The 18,292-nt window shown below is 34.1% G+C and overlaps 2 protein-coding genes across 2 annotated transcripts in view; one reads left to right on the top strand and one right to left on the bottom strand.

Annotated features, from left to right (window-relative positions):
- LOC124258299 (ectonucleoside triphosphate diphosphohydrolase 1-like) overlaps positions 1 to 2,353 on the bottom strand; it is a 48,437-nt gene extending 46,084 nt beyond the window's left edge. Inside the window, exon 1 of the mRNA XM_046692369.1 lies at positions 2,261 to 2,353. The gene's annotated coding sequence lies outside the window, so the exon portion shown is untranslated. The remainder of the gene's footprint in view (positions 1 to 2,260) is intronic.
- A 258-nt stretch (positions 2,354 to 2,611) lies between these two features.
- The window catches only part of LOC124258278 (AT-rich interactive domain-containing protein 5B-like), a 61,449-nt gene continuing 45,768 nt past the window's right edge, over positions 2,612 to 18,292 (top strand). The window contains exons 1-2 of the mRNA XM_046692343.1: positions 2,612 to 2,914; positions 3,129 to 3,383. Of these exons, the coding sequence (XP_046548299.1) occupies positions 2,894 to 2,914; positions 3,129 to 3,383 (276 nt within the window). The 5' untranslated portion in view covers positions 2,612 to 2,893. The remainder of the gene's footprint in view (positions 2,915 to 3,128; positions 3,384 to 18,292) is intronic.

Raw genomic sequence — 18,292 nt, 5'->3', positions numbered from 1 at the left:
TATTTTGATGTATTTTGATGTGTGTTAAGATTAGTGAGTGGCTGTTTTCAGCCATGCTGCATACTAAATAATAAAATCTGGGACAACCAAATCAGTGACTGATACCATGAACAACAATAAATGTCATCGGAATACCCTGAAACACACCCTGCCACCTCATAGAGGGAATGAATTCTATCTATATACACAGCCATCAGCAAACTATTCTTACATTATATAACAATCTGTAAATAGATATAGACTGCCAGAACATTTCCCATGCCAGTATGGTAAATTAACATCTTGACCTTGTTCCCATGCCAGTATGGTAACTTAACATCTTGACCTTGTTCCCATGCCAGTATGGTAACTTAACATCTTGACCTTGTTCCCATGCCAGTATGGTAAATTAACATCTTGACCTTGTTCCCATGCCAGTATGGTAACTTAACATCTTGACCTTGTTCCCATGCCAGTATGGTAACTTAACATCTTGACCTTGTTCCCATGCCAGTATGGTAAATTAACATCTTGACCTTGCATCACAACACTGTGTCAAAAACGAAATCATGAATGAAGACTGCATTAATATTTCACTTTTTAACCATGTATTCATAGCTTAGCATAGCAGTAACCTGAGAGTACTGTACTCCCCCAAACAATGTTCACCTGGGTATTTTTAGTGGCTCCTACCAATGAGTCATTATGGGAACTGCTTGTAGCAGAGAAGACAACTCTGTTTTGTGGTGCCAAGCTATTACCTCTGTTAAACAAATGCAGTCTATTTGTAGAACTGAATATACTCCAGAACTGAGAAACATGAAGGACATCCATGCAAACCGGAGAATCAAAGGCTGACATTATGTTGAATACAGAGTGGGAGAAACAAATAAGCTTTGATGAGTAATATGGTACGCTATCACCACCAAACATGTCTCCATAGTTTCATTTCTCTTTGGGATGGTATGCAAAAGGGTTATTCCGGCATTATATATATATGCATGTAAAATAAGTCTGGAAGTCTGTAGGGTGTGTTCAATGATCACCTCTTTACACTGCAGGAAAAGCAATATCAATACTGCAATACTGGAACTCTGAATAGCAAACTGAGGAAAATGACAATGAATATTATATACACCATGAAATAATAGTTAAGTGAGTGAGTGACTTGGGTTTTACGCTGCTTTTAGCAATATTCCAGCAATATCATGGTGGGGGACATCCACAAGAAATTGGCTTCACACACTGTACCCATGTGGGGAATCGAACCCGGGCCTTCGTCGTGATGAGCGAACGCTTTAACAACTAGGCTACCCCACCGTCCCTTATAGTATGGAACAGTAATCACTTTTACATTCCAGCTTGTCAGCTAATATAGGAGATTCGACATTAACCTATTTGGTTTTAAACCTACAAGCATGGGTATGCTGCTGAAACACCTGAAGCATAATCTGCACAAACTGGGATTTGAACGTACAATCAAGGGTATCTGTCAGAGTCAAGGGATGCTTCTCTGAAACAGTGAATTTCCAGGTGTGCCCCCTCCTTGATTTATTGTGATATGGCCAAGATTTGGTCTGTATATCTTGGCATATACATTTTCGATAGTCATACGTTTTTGTATGTCAGTTTTTTACTCAAGCTATAGTAAGGTGTGTCAAATTGACTCAAGTTACTTACAGTAGTTAAAGGAATTATATAGAAAACAATGGAATGGATGCTTTCAAATTTCCGAAAACCCATTATATCAGGAAATTGATTTATATGTATTGCCATGGTGACCTAAGGTGAGAAGAGAGTGAGAAATAACACTTTCAAAATAAATAAAATAGACTGGGGACCAGTTCCCCTATGAAGATTTCAAGAGGCAATACTTCACATGGGGAAACGTATTTGCTGTTATATGCATGTTTCGAACTTCAAATTAAAATAAATGTTTGCATAAACAGCTGATTCACGATCATGTGATCCGTTTTAAGCACGGACAACCATTAACCACATATAATTTATAACGTATACTGCTTACTGAACATAAAGACACATGAGTCCTAAAGCAGGAATTGTTTCAATGACGATTTAATTAACAAAATGTCATAATTGAGCTAATCTTGACGTTTTATACATGTATATATCAAAATATGGACCTGTCAGTAAGAAGAGTGGGTTCAAATTTAGTGCAATTTCCATACAAAATCAGGTGTAACAGTTTGGATATATGTTGTCGAGTGTATATAATTAAGGCCATCAAACTGTTTCATAGGCATGACACGCCATTACTTACTCAAATCCTCCCAAATTTAACACACAATCACTTCCGCAAATTCATAAACAAACTTCGGCACGCCTCTCGCCATGTTTTGCCAAGCGCGTGGTGTGTTTAGGTTATTCTATTACCCCTTCGGAAAAGATCCGCCTTGGGCTGTAGAGCGCAATAACAAATTTAATTTAAAAAATATTGGGAAATACACACACAAATAAAGTTAGTTTCATCGTACTTTGGCTTGGTCTTATTCATATACAGAAACTGTGGTACAGTTGATTTTGAAGAGAAACAGAAATGAAATAGAACTATTTGTTCCACTTTCACAGGGAGCATAATATGCTCGAACACCGGCAAATCTTTTTTTAGCAAGTGCGATGCAAAGCCGGAGATGCGAAGCCAGTTTGCGAAACATAACATGGAAGAAAATACACCAGAATACAACAGAAATATGTATCAAGCGAAATGTGTATTTTGCTGTTGAATGTGCAAACTAGAAAGTGCTTTATTCGCCAGTCAATATTCCCTGGAATGGATTATGATAATTCCGAGGCTTCAAAGATGTGACGTCACTAATTAGGGGCCAAATATAAAAGTTGTATTGTTGGACTTGTACATGTTGCGATCATCATAGATAATCAACTTTTTAATGGGATGGATTCTACCAGCGCGAAGGTAAGTGTTCATTTTCACGAAAGGAATAATTTGTTGAATTATTTTACAACACACTTGTTGAATTATTTATGAAACATGTATTCTGTTGCGACGAGTATTTATTGAGTGAGTGACCCAGATGCGAGTGTCGATTTCAGATTTGAGGCTGACGTACAGCCCTGTGAGCATACCGATAGATGTGAGAATTTCTTAATTTACAATGTCTGTTTTGCAGTTCGTTGGCTCCTCCTGTGGTCAGCATGGACCTTATACTTTCTACAAGGCCTTCAAATATTTTAAGGACAAAAAACCTAAAATTTTGTCGTTGGGGGAATTTTTCTTCGTGGAAATTGTACGCGACGCACCAGTAAGCATTGGTGAACTTCAACTCCTTTGGCACGATAAAAACAGTAACCAACTGTTAACAAGTGTTCGACTGTATTTTCTCCCGGACCATACACCTGATGGAAAACTTGACTACCATGGAGAGGTAAATATTTTAATTTTTTTTTCAATTTATTTTAATTTGACTACAAGACGAATTAACAAGGTAATTATTTATCATTTTTAATCAACATTTTGTGAATATACAAGTTTTTGACTATAATGTTATATTATTTATGTTGATGAACTTGATTTACAGTTATGTTCAGTTAATTTAGCTATTTAACAGGGAACTATACATGTCACTGACCTATATCTTCCCAAACCATTTTGACCAACTATCATGTTTGTTTTATATGAACTTCAAATGTCATTTTCAGAAAGGAAAATGTAATTTCTTGAATTATTGATTACTGTTTACCCATGTTCCACTAGAACGCTATCAGTTTTTGTCTTTGTAATTTAATGTAGCTAGTTCGTCATTGCATTAAGTGTCGAAATTGAAAGAGTTCAGAAAATCAATGTCTATGTACACATTAAATAATAAATTACATGTGGCAGTCAGACTTTCAGATAGCAAAGGGAAGTTTGGGGGTATTTTAGAGTCTTTGGTGTTTGCGATATTGCCTGACCTGTAACCCTGGGTAAATCTGCTCAACCATCAAACCATGGCTTAGTGGGGAAGCAAGCTGGCAACCTCCAGTATGTAATCACTACCATTACTGAAGCATCTAGCACAAACATAATCCTGGGCCCAGTGACATCTAAAGATAGTAACGCATCGCTTTTTTATTCCTTTAGTGCTTGCAAGGAAGATTAAGTTAATTTGTGACTTGAAACTTGATAAAAATGCATCTATATCCCGTTGATGGTTTTTGTAAGAAAATAACAGGGATTTATTTGTATTGTGGAACAATAGGGAGGTCAGGTCATAACGTTTATGTTTCTCATGTGGTGTGAATTTGCTAAACATGAACGTGAACCCAAGATGAGTTTCTTAAACTTGTCATTGTACTTTCATGCTGAAACAACGAAAAAACAGGACTTAGGGAATTTGCAGAATTTGTTTGATCTCCTTCATTTGAATGAAGTATTTTTGAAAAATCAATATTGAATTATGTTGGGTTTTTTTTAGTTTGTTTTCTTGTTATGAAATTTTCTTTAAAGAATTGTTTTTAAATTCATCGCTTTTAAAAATTTCTACTGGATCAAAGGTCAATTAGTTTTAGCTTTGCAAATATGTCATTATCAGCTGTGTAAGAAGTGCCTATTTTCTGTACTAATTACATTAAGATGTTGAGCCTGTTATGTTTTAACTATATATAGCATGTAGCATGTGAAATTACCTTGCTGTTAGTACGTTTCTCAACAATTTCCAATTTCATTTCCTTGTTTAGACATGAAAAAGTTGTGTTTGTTGAACAAACTTGCTGGTGTCGTTTGCAAATCCTTTTAGCCTAAAAGTTTTCCTTTAACATCAAATAGAGAATTTGAGGGGTTGAGAAAGGGGGGATAGGTTGAGGGGAGAAAGGGGGATGGGTCCAACAATGGGGAAACTTGCCCAACCTTCTGTCTCATTATTCATACAGTGCTGTAGTAATGTCACGGGCAAGCTGAGTCTATTCACAGCTGATTCCAAACAGATACATAATGAGGTGCACTTGTAATCAAAAAGGTTGAATTTCTCCTCAAAGTCAGTAGTTACACCTGTGAAATAATTTCAGATTTTCCAGTCATGCTCCATGGGGCATTCATGCTGAAAGAATATTCCTTGTGAAATGTTTAGTGTTATAATGAGGTTGCTGGGGCATCACAGCTCCACAGCATACTGCAATGGAGTGAATATCCCTGAGGGTCAATGTTTACACTGTCACATTCTTATATTGTTGAGTCTTAAAGATCAATGTAAGCAAAGGGCATATTTAACTATTTGAGTAATGACTGGTGTTATATCGAGGTGTATATATAGAAGTATTGCATAGCACTTATTGGTGTATATTATCTAGAAATTATATTTTGCATCTATCCTTGAACTTCATACATGCAGGAAGTTTTGGGCTAATTTCTTTTGTCAAATATTCAGATTTGTACAGATGTTGTGTATAATTACATTTTGGCTCAGATAAGATAACAAAAAACTGTTTTGAACAAATATATTTCAGTTTGAATTTTTTTTGAAATAATTCATTTTTTTGGTGACTAGCTTATGTTTTATGTCTTTTGTGATTCATTTATTAGATTATTGTAAAGTTTTAGATGTTATTTGTGTTATGTCAATTAATTTTAGTTTTGCCACTAATCAATTTCACTCTCTATGATATGAAGCAGCCATATTGAATTTGTTAAATTTTGTCTCCCGATGAATGTGCAGCAGCTTTTCAAGCATCAAGTGAATTTATTTGGAAACACTTTTCCCTTTTAAATAAAATAACTGCGTTTCTACAGACTGATAGAATTCAAATGTAATCTTAATTATTGGGATTTGGGTAGTTTTATTAGATTCCCTAATGGATCTATATCTGCTGTATTTCAACTTACATGTTACAACTTAAGAATACAAGAAAGATCATTCACATTGGCAAAACTTGTAATGGAAAAGGCATAGACTTAATATCCCCGTTATACCACCATTTGATGTAAACATAGCGAAATTTAACGAAATGTGGACATAATTTAGTATTGTCAGTTTATGAATATGGAACAAGTATTGGAAATTAATATCCATGCCAGAGGATATACTTACGATGAAGATTTGAGTAATTTGCGTTATAACGAGTTTGGCTTGGCGATAATGCAGTCTATTTATAAGCAGCCCTGGTTTTCCACTGACTGTGGCCTTCAGTGTTTACTGAGTTTGTGGTTTAGTCCTAGCCTGTAGGGTTGAACTTGTCATTTGTGACATTTTTCCTGCCCTCTTTATCTTCTAAAACTCAAAAGAATGTTGAATCAAATTTTCGTAAATAATTTTGAATACAAGTTTATAACTTTGCTACATAATTTATTCATATGGAGTGATCTGAAAAAGACATCCAGAGTTATTTGCTGTAATCAGTTTTGAAAAGAAAACTTTATTACATTGTTTGAAAAGTGTCTTTTGTGTTTTATAATCTATTTGATTTAAATTCTGTTTTTTTTTCTGTTTTATCAAAGTAGCATATCAAGCACAATCTAGTCACGAAACAGTGGGGCTCTAAAAAGATTTAATTGATTTTTCCAGCACAATGTGTGATTATCTGCTTCAATTAGTTTATGCCAGTTTTGAAAGAAACATCGCTCTTTAAACAAACAAAAGAACAGCAAGTTTTGTGTGTGATTTTGTTACATTGAAGGTTTCATTGGGCATAGTGTTTACTTGGTAGAACAAATTTCTGCAATTTGATAGTCTTTTGTTCTGTTTCTTTAATGAATTTTGAACAAAGAATGATAAACACAGTTGTCTGAAGTAAGTAATAAAATAATTGAAGATACTTGTCACTTTTTGAAGAAGTTTCTTTAAGTGCAAATAGATTGCTTCCTTCCAACCTACCATGGGGATATATTCAATGAATTTTGATTTCATGCTATGGCTTTTGCAGAGACTTATTATTTTTGGCATACACAATACATTCTCATTAAACTCATTTCTTCAGTAAACATTCAAATGATATTTTAAAGTAGCGATAAATTTGAAAAATCTATCTTTGAACTGGAACTGACTTGGCAATTATTATGCGAGTGATATTTGGCAAGAAATGTTGATTTCCTTCCTAGTGAAACAGACATGATGTACATGTACTGGGGAAATATACATGATATGTGCTGGAGAAATAGACATATATTTGGGGGAAATAGACATGATATATACTGGAGAAATAGACAATTACACATGATATATACTGGGGAAATACACATGATATATACTGGACAAGAAAACATGATATATACTGGGGAAATACACATGATTTATTCTGGAGAATCAAACATGATATATTCTGGAGAAATAGACAATTACACATGATATATACTGGGGAAATACATATGATATATACTGGACAAAAAACATGATATATACTGGAGAAATACACATGATATATACTGGACAAAAAACATGATATATACTGGGCAAATACACATGATATATACTGGACAAAAAAACATGATATATACTGGGGAAATACACATGATATATACTGGTACACTGAGGTAGCAGCCAGAGCCGACTTCCAGCAGATGGCAGCTATTAGCGCTCAGGCCACATGTCCAATAAACAGCCTGTTCACAAAGTACATTGCAGTACATGATAAGCCAGCCCTAGATGACTTTCTCATGCTGTAATAGTTTCAGAGCTTTGCTAATTTCCTCTTGTTTAAATTGGATTCCATCTAGTTTGATATCAGGAATAAAAACATAAAGTTTCAGATATTTTTTGATAACTATGTGGATTTTTCAGTAATATTGTGCCAAAACAAAATGGTTTCATTTTTGTATATTTTGTCTCTTGGCCTTGGTTGGTGTTTTGCTCAGTGAAATATCTTCAGCCGTGATTGTTTAGGTTAGCAAAGTGCAGTTAGAGAAATCAGATTGAAATTGCATCTGTAGTTATTTAGATTTTTTACTGATAACATTTTAAGGCAATTTTCAACATAAATAGTAGATGGATTGCAAATATTCACTCTTTGAAATAACTGTGAGCTGAATCATTAACAGTTTACCAAATGGAACAAAAAGCACAGGTAATATGGTTTTGATAGCGACTTGATCCTGACTGAAAAGAATGTGGAGAGGCATTGTATGTAGACATGATTGACACCACAACATCAGTTTCTGTGAGCAGCTCCTAATTCACAGTGTCATGTGAGCCGGTGGTATCCAAGGCTTATGCTTCACTGGATATGGGCTTTGGCCCTCATTGAGCAGGGGTCATAAAGTTAAAATCTGGCATTTCTTTTGTGTCAAGTTTCATTTTGACAAGTGAAATTGACATCATTTTAAAATTTGTCATATATTTTGAAGTGAAAACAGCAACATTTTTTAAACTTGACATTCATAGACATTGAGAATGTATGTTATTTCATTTGTTTAAATCATGATTTTTAGTACTTTGTAATTGTTGCAGGAAAGAAATAAGTATAAGTATTGTTTTGGTGTTCACAGCAGTCTGTTTAATTGTTGTTTTTACAAGATAAAAAGTGATTCAAATTGAAACAGTCAAGTCTTACGCTATGTTTTGCAAAAATTGCAAGAAATATTCAGAAAGTGGTTTAACAAAATTACCACGTACGCCAAACGTCTGCGAGTTTCTTGGGAATTGATTGCTTAGCTGAACTCCCTATCCCTCTTCATTTTGCTAAGGAATCTTTTCAGGCAAGTGCCTTTGAGTCATCCTACAGTGGAACAAGTTTTGATCGGCACTTGAACATAATCAATTTCATCGCATTTTACATATTAATGATTGACAAAACAATACATTTCAGTTTCAGGATACAATTTGACAGTCCATTTTACAACATGATGTTATTTCATCAACACCCAAAGTTTGGTTCACAACAGTCGTTTCTTTGTTCATGTTATACTATTCACACTTTGCTAAGGTTGAAATCATTGATTCAACAGAAAACTATGATGTGTTGTAAAATTTGGTTTAAATATCTAAGCCTATTGTAAGCATGGATCCAAGTTTTCAGTATATCATGTCATCTTGTGGATCCCATACCTGCTATTGACAGGTGTTGTGTACTTATCAATGCCCCATGCCATGATTTGCAAAATGGTTGATTGGTGCCATGAAAACCATTTTTATGGTTACTCATGTATCAAGTGCATAGGTTAGCTAAAAGTGGATTTTTCCTAAAGATGTTACCATATCATTATTTATCCAGTTTTAAATGGATACAATTTCAAATTATAAATCTACATTAAAGTAAAGTTGCAAATTTTTTTTATCCTTATCAAAGTGTGAGTAGTATATTATTGAAATTATATTTGATTTTTTTTTGTCTGAATAAGTTGTCAGATAGTAAAGAAAATTGTTGATTTGTGCTGTAATGAGTAAGCTTCTGGACGAGTTCCTGTCAACTATTATTATGCTGAAAACAAAGCATGAATGATTTTCCTGTTTCAATGGTTCCTTCCTTGTTCAGCAAGACATGAGTGCCATGCTGGTGTTGGCGCCGGTGAGTGATGATCGGTCAATATGATTGTATACTACCTGACCTGCTATCTACTCTGCTCTGTTTAGTGGTGCTGATTGCTCAATGGACCAAACATAATGGAACATTTTCACTTCAGATAAAAAAAAATTCATTTCAACAAAAACGTCACAAAGTGACATTTGAAATAATGTAAAGTCATGAATTACAAATATGTATTACTTAGATAATGTAAAACCATGACTTACAAATATGTATTACTTAGATAATGTAAAATATAATTGGCAGATACACATAGCTAAACAGATTACTTCAAAGTTTATTTTTGAAAATACATAATAAGAAGCTCATGCAAAAAATGTGCACAAAAATATTAAATATCATCATATAGATATTTTTCTTGTTAGCTGTTAAGGGAACTAGAGATATTATACAAGTTAGTATATGCTATTATCTTTATGTAAATTTCCGATTCACCCTCAAGGCATCAGCTGGTTACAAATGAAATATGCATCACATTGTATATGTAATATAATGTACATGAAATATATGTTGATGAGATATAAGATGACAGTGTCATTGAAAATAATATGCATCTAATATAGATTCAATTTACATACAGCAAACTGATCTAAAAATAGCTGTACAGCTTTATCAGTTGTCTGAAGTATGGATTAGTGGTTCATGAGATGATGTAGACTTGCACAAGTCTCCAAGGTAAGAATTAATAGTTTAAAGGATAATATCTAAAAAATAATAAATAACAGACTGGGGACCTGTCCGCTTATCTAGACTTGCATCTTTCCAAGGATAGAATTACTGTACATCCATGGGCTCAGCATTCAGTACAGCCTTGGAGCAAGGCTAGAGATGATGCTGTAATATCCAGATTACATGTGCTGGTTGATTTCTTTGTGCAGTGTTATGTGTGCTACATGTGTGTCATAAACACCCTTCTAAGGTGTGATAATTTCAATATACATGCCTGAGGGTATGTTGATATTGCAGGGTACATGCTTTGTTGAGCAATTAAAATAAATCACTAAATATGTCAATGTTAGATACCCTTCTTATTGTAACTGTATTCAAACAGTATCTAAAGAACATGTACAGTGGCATTGACAAACAGGGTTCCCCTATATTAATGTCTCTACCCAAATGAATACCTATTACAACAGGATATACACATCAGAAATTATTGTACATTCATGCAGAAAAAACATTGTGACATACTGATATTTTCAGGTAAAAACATTTGCATTGTGATATAAACATATGAACAGATTGGATTATTTTTGTATTGACATGATTTGATAGGTTCTTATTTCAAAAAATACATTGTTCAAGTTGTGACCATTGACATAAAAGTAGCTCAGGGACCGTTCATAATTTTATGGCTAGAAGGTTATAGTCATATGACTTTTTTCCACCGGTACCCATTTTCCTGCTGGGTGACAGATTTTATGGAGAATCATGTACAATGTGAATGAGTCAAGCCCCCGGTCCCCATAAAATTTATCTACAAAATAAGCTTTGACAGGACCCCGCCACCATGTCATGTACAAAATCAATTACCCCCTCCCCCCCAACCCATACAAAATCAATTCTAAGCATAATTTTACACATATTTATATGTACAAAATTGATGACCCCCCTAGTACATGTGTACAAAATTTATGACCCCCCAAGCTCCCCTGAACAAAATGGGTTACCCCTCTTAAAATCATCACACACACACACACACACACACACATAAATTATGAACGGTCCCTTACCCTTACGAATATCTGTATAATTTGGGCATATAAATAGGTAATGTTGTGCATCTTAATATACATGACCACACACACGTCATCAATCATTGACAATAGATTGTTTGCTAGTTAGATATGTTTTGTACAATAAGAGGTTTAATAAAAACAACTTCTAGCAGGGACTAGTGTAGTAATTTCTTCATTACTCACTTGAACTTTATCCGGAAAAAGACATTCCTTGTATGAGGGTGGGGTATGAATTCAATATTGGTAGCTGTTTACTGTAAACTCTTCTCTCAAGGAGAAGCCTAGCAATAAAGTGTGAAGCTTCTTCTGAGATGGATTGTAGAAAATGTTTGAGTTGATATATTGCCAATTCAAAACCATGCTTGAAATGGCATTTATATGCACAAAATATCACAATGTTAAAAACATCAGCATTCAACATTAGCTTCCAACTGTGTTCAGTGTAGGTGAGGGACGCCAAGAACTGACCAACTCCTCCAGTCATACGTTGGCTGGTATTTTCCCTGAGTCAGCAAATGTTACATAATTTGTTATGATATTGATTGTAATCACTGTTACTCCATTTGGGCAATACGAATGAAATGGGTGTTTCATAAACTTCAATTATACATGTTCAGTAGGTGAAAAGTCAGGGTTATATGTAATATTATCATCTACACAAAATCCATATGAATATTATCCAATAGATAACATTTTATCGGTAAAAATATTTGTAATGTACATGCAATATACATCAAACACACAAGATAACACAAGCGGGGAGGAGAACAAAATGGCTGGTTTTGGATGTTTTAATACCCAGGTTGAAACGTGAGATAAGGGGAATGTTGTCAGCAATTTCTGATATACCACATACCCTCTGAACCAGTGAAACGTGGATCTCTGTTGTGATACAATGAATACATAATCACCAGTCATACCTTGCCTTTAATCAATAGCGCTTGTCATAGATCACCTCTTCTAGTCACTTGCAGATAAGATTAGGCTTCTAGCCGTGACAGACTCATTGATTACATCTCTCAAGATATATATTTCATGTTCTCCCCGATGGGTTATGTGTCATTGCCCTCTTCAAATATATTAGGATCATCCGCTGTGTTAAGACATTATTTTGTTATAATATTCATCATTAAAGATATTTATATCAAAATCCCTGATTATCGATTAAATGAGCTTTTACATAGCTGATATCAAGGAAAATATTTTCAAAGAATATTGATCAGTGGTAATAATTCATATTCAAGATTCCCCTTTGAACTATTTAGTAATGATTTCTTTGATTCACACACAAATTCTGACATATATTTGATTCTTTTCTTCATTTGACATTCGCAGCTTTCTGAGATTTTTCATTGTGGCTATCATTGTATCAAGATACTTCTTTTGCTTCATGTTCATAATTTAGTGTTTCTTGACTATCACAGGTAAATGATATTAGACATAAATCATGGATGTAATATAGAAAGGGAAAAATTTTCATGTGGTAGGGCTGATTTAATGTAAGCAATGGTCGTGTCCAACCGCCTTGCTGGACATTGTATTTTGCCGGAGGGGGAGTGGACATTTCAACTCCTAATGAAAAAATTCTTGCTTCTGCCTCAATTCACTGTTATCTTGCCGTGACAGCTGCACTAGCTCATATACTGGGTCCTCGATATACAGTGCCTCGACATACAACCAATCCGGATTAGTTTCCATACTGGATTTTTTTCAGTTTTGAATTTGTTTTGTATTTCAGTATTAATGACATATTGGTGCCCAAGGGTTTGTATGGGAAGGTTTTCAGCAGTAGTAATAGAAAGCGGTATACCGAGGCAAGTGGAGTAATATATCCGTGATTTTCCATGTCAGTTTTGCTCTGGTTGTGATTAGCTTTCATTCCTGATTGGGGAACCTGTTGGTTTTCATTAAATATGCCAGCATCAGACATTTTTCACAGATTTCAAGATCGAAATATTTAAAATGACTTCAAGATAGCTGATGTTTTCTTCTCTTTCATTTTATGGGTAATTTGATATCCTTTATCTTCAAGGAAAATCTTTATTTGATTTGTAAACATGATTGTCAACTGATAATTTTGGAAGGAGTTAGTATTCAGGTTTTGTCCTTTCATATACCTCAAATTATCCCCTGAAAACAAATGATTACTTAGTTTTCCGATCAGAATTCTTTCATCTGAATTAAATGACATATTCAAAAAACTTTTAAGATTTAAGAATTCTGAAATTTCCAGTTAAATTTTCAAATCACCATTTTCCATGTTTGGATACCATTTTCTGTAAACATATGCCTTTCATTTGAAAGCAGCACCAGCTATATCCCCGTTGCTTGTATTTACCTATCTCCACAACGATTTATCAAGCATTCCCAGCTGTGTAAGCGATTTCAACCTAGCTAAGAAATCAGTTTTGTCTTATCTTGCCTACCTCATTGTAAAGCTGTGAAAATATCACAAGCCAGATTAATGATGCAAACCCATACTTAGTTGCGTGTCTATAATTCGACTAACGTAACAATCCCACGTTATGACTAAGCAAACGTCTTACTGAACAATTTGAACTCTGTAGTAGAATCAACAATTCATTCTGGTGCCAAAATCCAAAATCCAAATTTATTCTGATTGGCATGATAATTGTCTTCTTTCAAGACATCCACATTTCCTTAATTGTGATGGGTGAATGTGGATTTCATCTGAATTCTATTTGATTAAGATTAAATATGCCTGGTGTTAAGATCAAGTTGATCATTGTTGATGAGATTAGGATGGGATAGAAAAATGTCAGTGTCTTATAAATATTCATGACTTGCCTTTGAGAAGTGATCTTTTGGGGTTATTCATTCTGTCAAAATGAACTTCCAAATATTTCTTCACGTTTCAGTAAAATATAACATAAATTAGAAATTGACATTTTTTGGTCCATGCACATAGTACATCAATGTTAAAATTTGAAAAGTAATATTATTTATATTTTTATAAATACTTGTATTATTGTTTTGATATTTGGCGTATCAAATTGCAGAATGTCAATCATTTTATCCTTTTTCAAAATGATCAATTTGCCTTTTATGCATCCTTGCCATTGAAATTTTTGAACGGGCCTTCCTTTTCTATATTTGAACTCTTTGAAAAAGACAAATTAATAGAAATTCAGATGCTTAAAAACTCAAGAAGCACAGCTTGTTTTAAAGTGACAGATCGTTTTTCAAGTTTTGAAGGCTTCAACTTTTGGATTTCAATTAACTTTTCACTGTATTGAATGGGAGAAATTTATCAAGGAAAAACAACTGCCCAAGATTTCCAATTTGGTGTTGTTGATTGTGGTAAACAAATGGGGAGATCAAAGGCTCGTCATTGTCAGTTTCAGTGGTCTCGAAATGTACCATTGTAATTACTAGGATATTGATCACACACTCAATGTCGCACAGTAACACGTTTAGAGTAACGTCCTCAGACACATTCCATGATTAATGTCAGATTAGTTTCAATATTATATGCTGCTGTATAGAGGAACAATTTTCGTTATTAAATTTGTCCAACATTTGACGTTAACATGAAATTAAATAATATACAAGAATGGTGGCCATTTCTTTAAATGGCATTAAACAGTATTGTTCTATTCTAAGGTAGCAAGGGTGGGAGAGAGTATCTTGCCACTTTTGAACAGAAAATTCAGTTGTCTCCTTCAATCAATGTAAATTTGATTAAATTGTGCATCTCCCAAGAGAGTGGTATTTTCCAGAAATTTGTGTTTTTCACAATCCGAGGACCAAATTTACTGAAAATGTTTAGGTAATTGTGAAGACCCTGGATTCATATGTTACATGTGTACCTAAAATTCATTTTCGAAAACAACACACGAAGATGGTATTTAATAAATATAAATGTTTAGCACGTCCCCATATGTTTTGAAACCTGTCATTGTGAGCAGTTTAGGGAGAAATTACTTGGGCTATGTTGGAGATGCAAACAATCCTCACCAATCTGTTATCAACGTACAATACCATTTCAAAATTGATTGTATGTGGTCGAAGGTATGAAACATGCATGCCATGAATAAGCCGTTTTAGATATTGATCGTGGATTGTAGCTCCAGAATGTTGTATAATTCATGTTTTGTCGCATCAGGGAAACGTATGTCTTCTTTCTATTCATCAATCGTTTTCACAGTAGTATTGTCAATATCGCTATTGGCGACTATTAACGCCTTCATTACTGAAATTGATTTGATATTTGAAAAGGTTCTTGTTGTATCAACAAATTTAAGTAGTAAATGTTCTGTTTATTTTGAAATGCTTGTTGGTAATGTTAGTGTTTAATTCTTGAATTAATGACACTGTCATTGTTTGGTTTGGAAAAATTCATCAGAGAACTGATTGAGATTGATAACAGTTGCATGTAATGTGGTTTCAGTGTTTTGTACAGAGGATTTGAGAAACCTCTGTCTTCGGGCAAGACAGACAGTTACAATGGGTTTATTTGAGATTAATAGTAAGGATATTTTTATGCCTGCTTATTGTATAATATCTTTAGACTGTAATCTGTAAAATGACATCAAGTACATTGTTTTGTAGCATATCTTCATTTGTTCTTTGATCTCATCACACATGACATCTCTGTCTCTTGTACGACCAGGTTTGAAATAAGTGACGCATCTTTCTTGTTGATCGCACTCCAAGCAATAGGCAGGCTTTTCCCAGACCTGTAGATCCAAAGAGTAAAAAATTGCAATCTGTTTTGGAGTGTGACTCACTCCTAACACAATTTCTCCTTTGACTTCAGATTTGGAATTAGTTTTTTGTTTACGAATGAATCAATAATTTTGACACAACTGATAATATCCTCCAAACTGTGTTTCTAAATATGTTAATTTCCTCCTGGCTGGAATCTGCAACAGGAAGTGGGGTGAAATTGATGTGGACCACTGTTCCCTCGCTCATATCGAGTAGCACCCATGGGAAATGTGGTTAGGCAAGTTTGTTTTACAAGAAAAACAATTATATTTGTGAATTGGGAAAAAGGACCTTAAAAGCTTTTTGTTTATCTTCAATGCAGCTTAACATTAAATTTCCGTAAAAAAACAGACAGACGTGAATCTTTTGGTTTTATATGAAATGTACCAAAACAGCTGATCATGCTTGTTAATTTTGTTTGAAATATACACAAATCTTGATGGATGTAGTAAGTGTATTTCATCTGAGGCTTTAGGGTTTCCTGATTATTGTCTGTTAAATAATGACAGATATATCTTGTCGCTGAGTATCTGTATTGCAGTGTATTTCTTTCAAGGGCCTCCATTATCGTAACCGACTCATCTTACTCAGAAGCCGAGCCATAACTTAGTCCTGCCCATATCTCAGGTTGGGAAATCGATCAGTGTTATCGAAATAGACGACTTTTATTAGTATTGTATGCACAAAATGCCATCAGGGAGTATGAATAACATCAAGTAAGTGCAATCAGTTTGATATGTGTGCAGTTTACCAGCTATCTCTTTCCCATCATGTATGTAACATATTATCCAATCGTGAATTCCATCATGATTATACCGTACTTACCACTTGGGCGATATCAATTCTCATTCTTCCAACCAACATTAGTTTGCTTAAGAAAACAGTTTCAGTCTTTAAAAAACTTCATTGATCAAGAATTTTCTTATTGAATATCACTTATTTAAAGTGAATAAATATGTTTTATTTTGTTTGAAACATTACTCTGCTATTTGGAGATGAGAGCTTGTCAGTTTCAAGACAGACAAATTTTCATTAGAGATGAGGTCAAAATGTTTTCATATGTTTGGGTTGTTATGATTAATATTGATGAAAATGCATCAGTTCATCATGGCTTGCGTAATGTATTAAACTTATCTCGTTTCATGAACGTTTTCTGGGCTTCCATGTTCAAAATGACCATTCCCGATGTTTAGTGTATTGAAAGTTACGTATCATAAGGTAACTCTCACCTGATACAAACGTGTGTGTATACACTTGTAAATTATGTGTGATGTGTATATGTAGGAGTAAATTACATTTATGATATGTATATAGATAGTCCTATGTGCATTATTTACCGACAACAATGATGAAAACTGCATCAAGGATCAGCAGCTATTTCTGACGATACTATTCAGTATTGTCAGTGCGTATTGATCAAACGTCAATGGCAATCACCTCGTTATAAGAACAATGATAGGATGCAATATTTATTAACATGCTTTTCATCCACGGTCGGAAATTAATCCAAGCAAGTCGCATAGTTAATTTCACGCTTGGAATATGCAAATTAAGCACTTTACAACAATTATTTTTAAGCTAGGAATGGAATATTGATGAGTAAATTATATTTGAAAATATTAATGAATAACTGAAATTGTTTTTGTGAAGACAAAGGTATTGTAAATGTAGAGTTGTGCAGATGTAAGTTGATTAAGGTTATTGGGAGTTTAAGTTGATTATGTGCCGAAATGAACAACTGTGAGAGCCACAGCCTTTACCAGGTGGTTAAGTAGTAATAGCGCTGGGTACCACGTGTGTCTTGGTTGCCATGGATATTCCCCTTATTACAGAAACAATTCAATTTCAAGACATAATTACTAAGTTATTCTGCCTATTAAACCTTGATTTAAATAAATAAATCCATCTGGCACTCATTTGTTGGGGATCTCACTGCGCAATGATCTTTTTAATAATGTTTGATTCTTACATAAACATGGCAGTACAATTGGTATTAAATATCAACTAAATGTTTATACAGTGACATTGATTTTATAAATTGTCTTTCAAAATGCCAAGGAGGAAAAAGGTTTTTATTTGGCTAAGTAATGATTATTAATTAATGTCTGTCATGTTTGTGAGCACTGATGCTACTTAATATGTTTTTGTGATGTTATCAATACTGCAATGCATCATGCAGTAGTGATTCTGTTTTCTGCCAGTGCATTGTGCTTGTGTACCATATGAAAAATAAAATTTTGAACTTCAGTGAATTTTGAATTTTATTCATACATGTAGGTAACCTGATTCATGTAGATTTACCCCATGAATGGTTTTCAGAAGAATCATATTTATAGAATGACCAAGTCACCAGCTATTCCTCTTCCTCGGTAGAA

This window comes from Haliotis rubra, unplaced genomic scaffold, assembly GCF_003918875.1.
Source record: "Haliotis rubra isolate DU_JTF1 unplaced genomic scaffold, ASM391887v1 Scf69, whole genome shotgun sequence".
Classification (NCBI taxonomy): Eukaryota; Metazoa; Mollusca; class Gastropoda; order Lepetellida; family Haliotidae; genus Haliotis; species Haliotis rubra.
The sequence above is the reverse complement of the archived record's forward strand: the minus strand, read 5'-3'. Positions and strand labels throughout refer to the sequence as shown.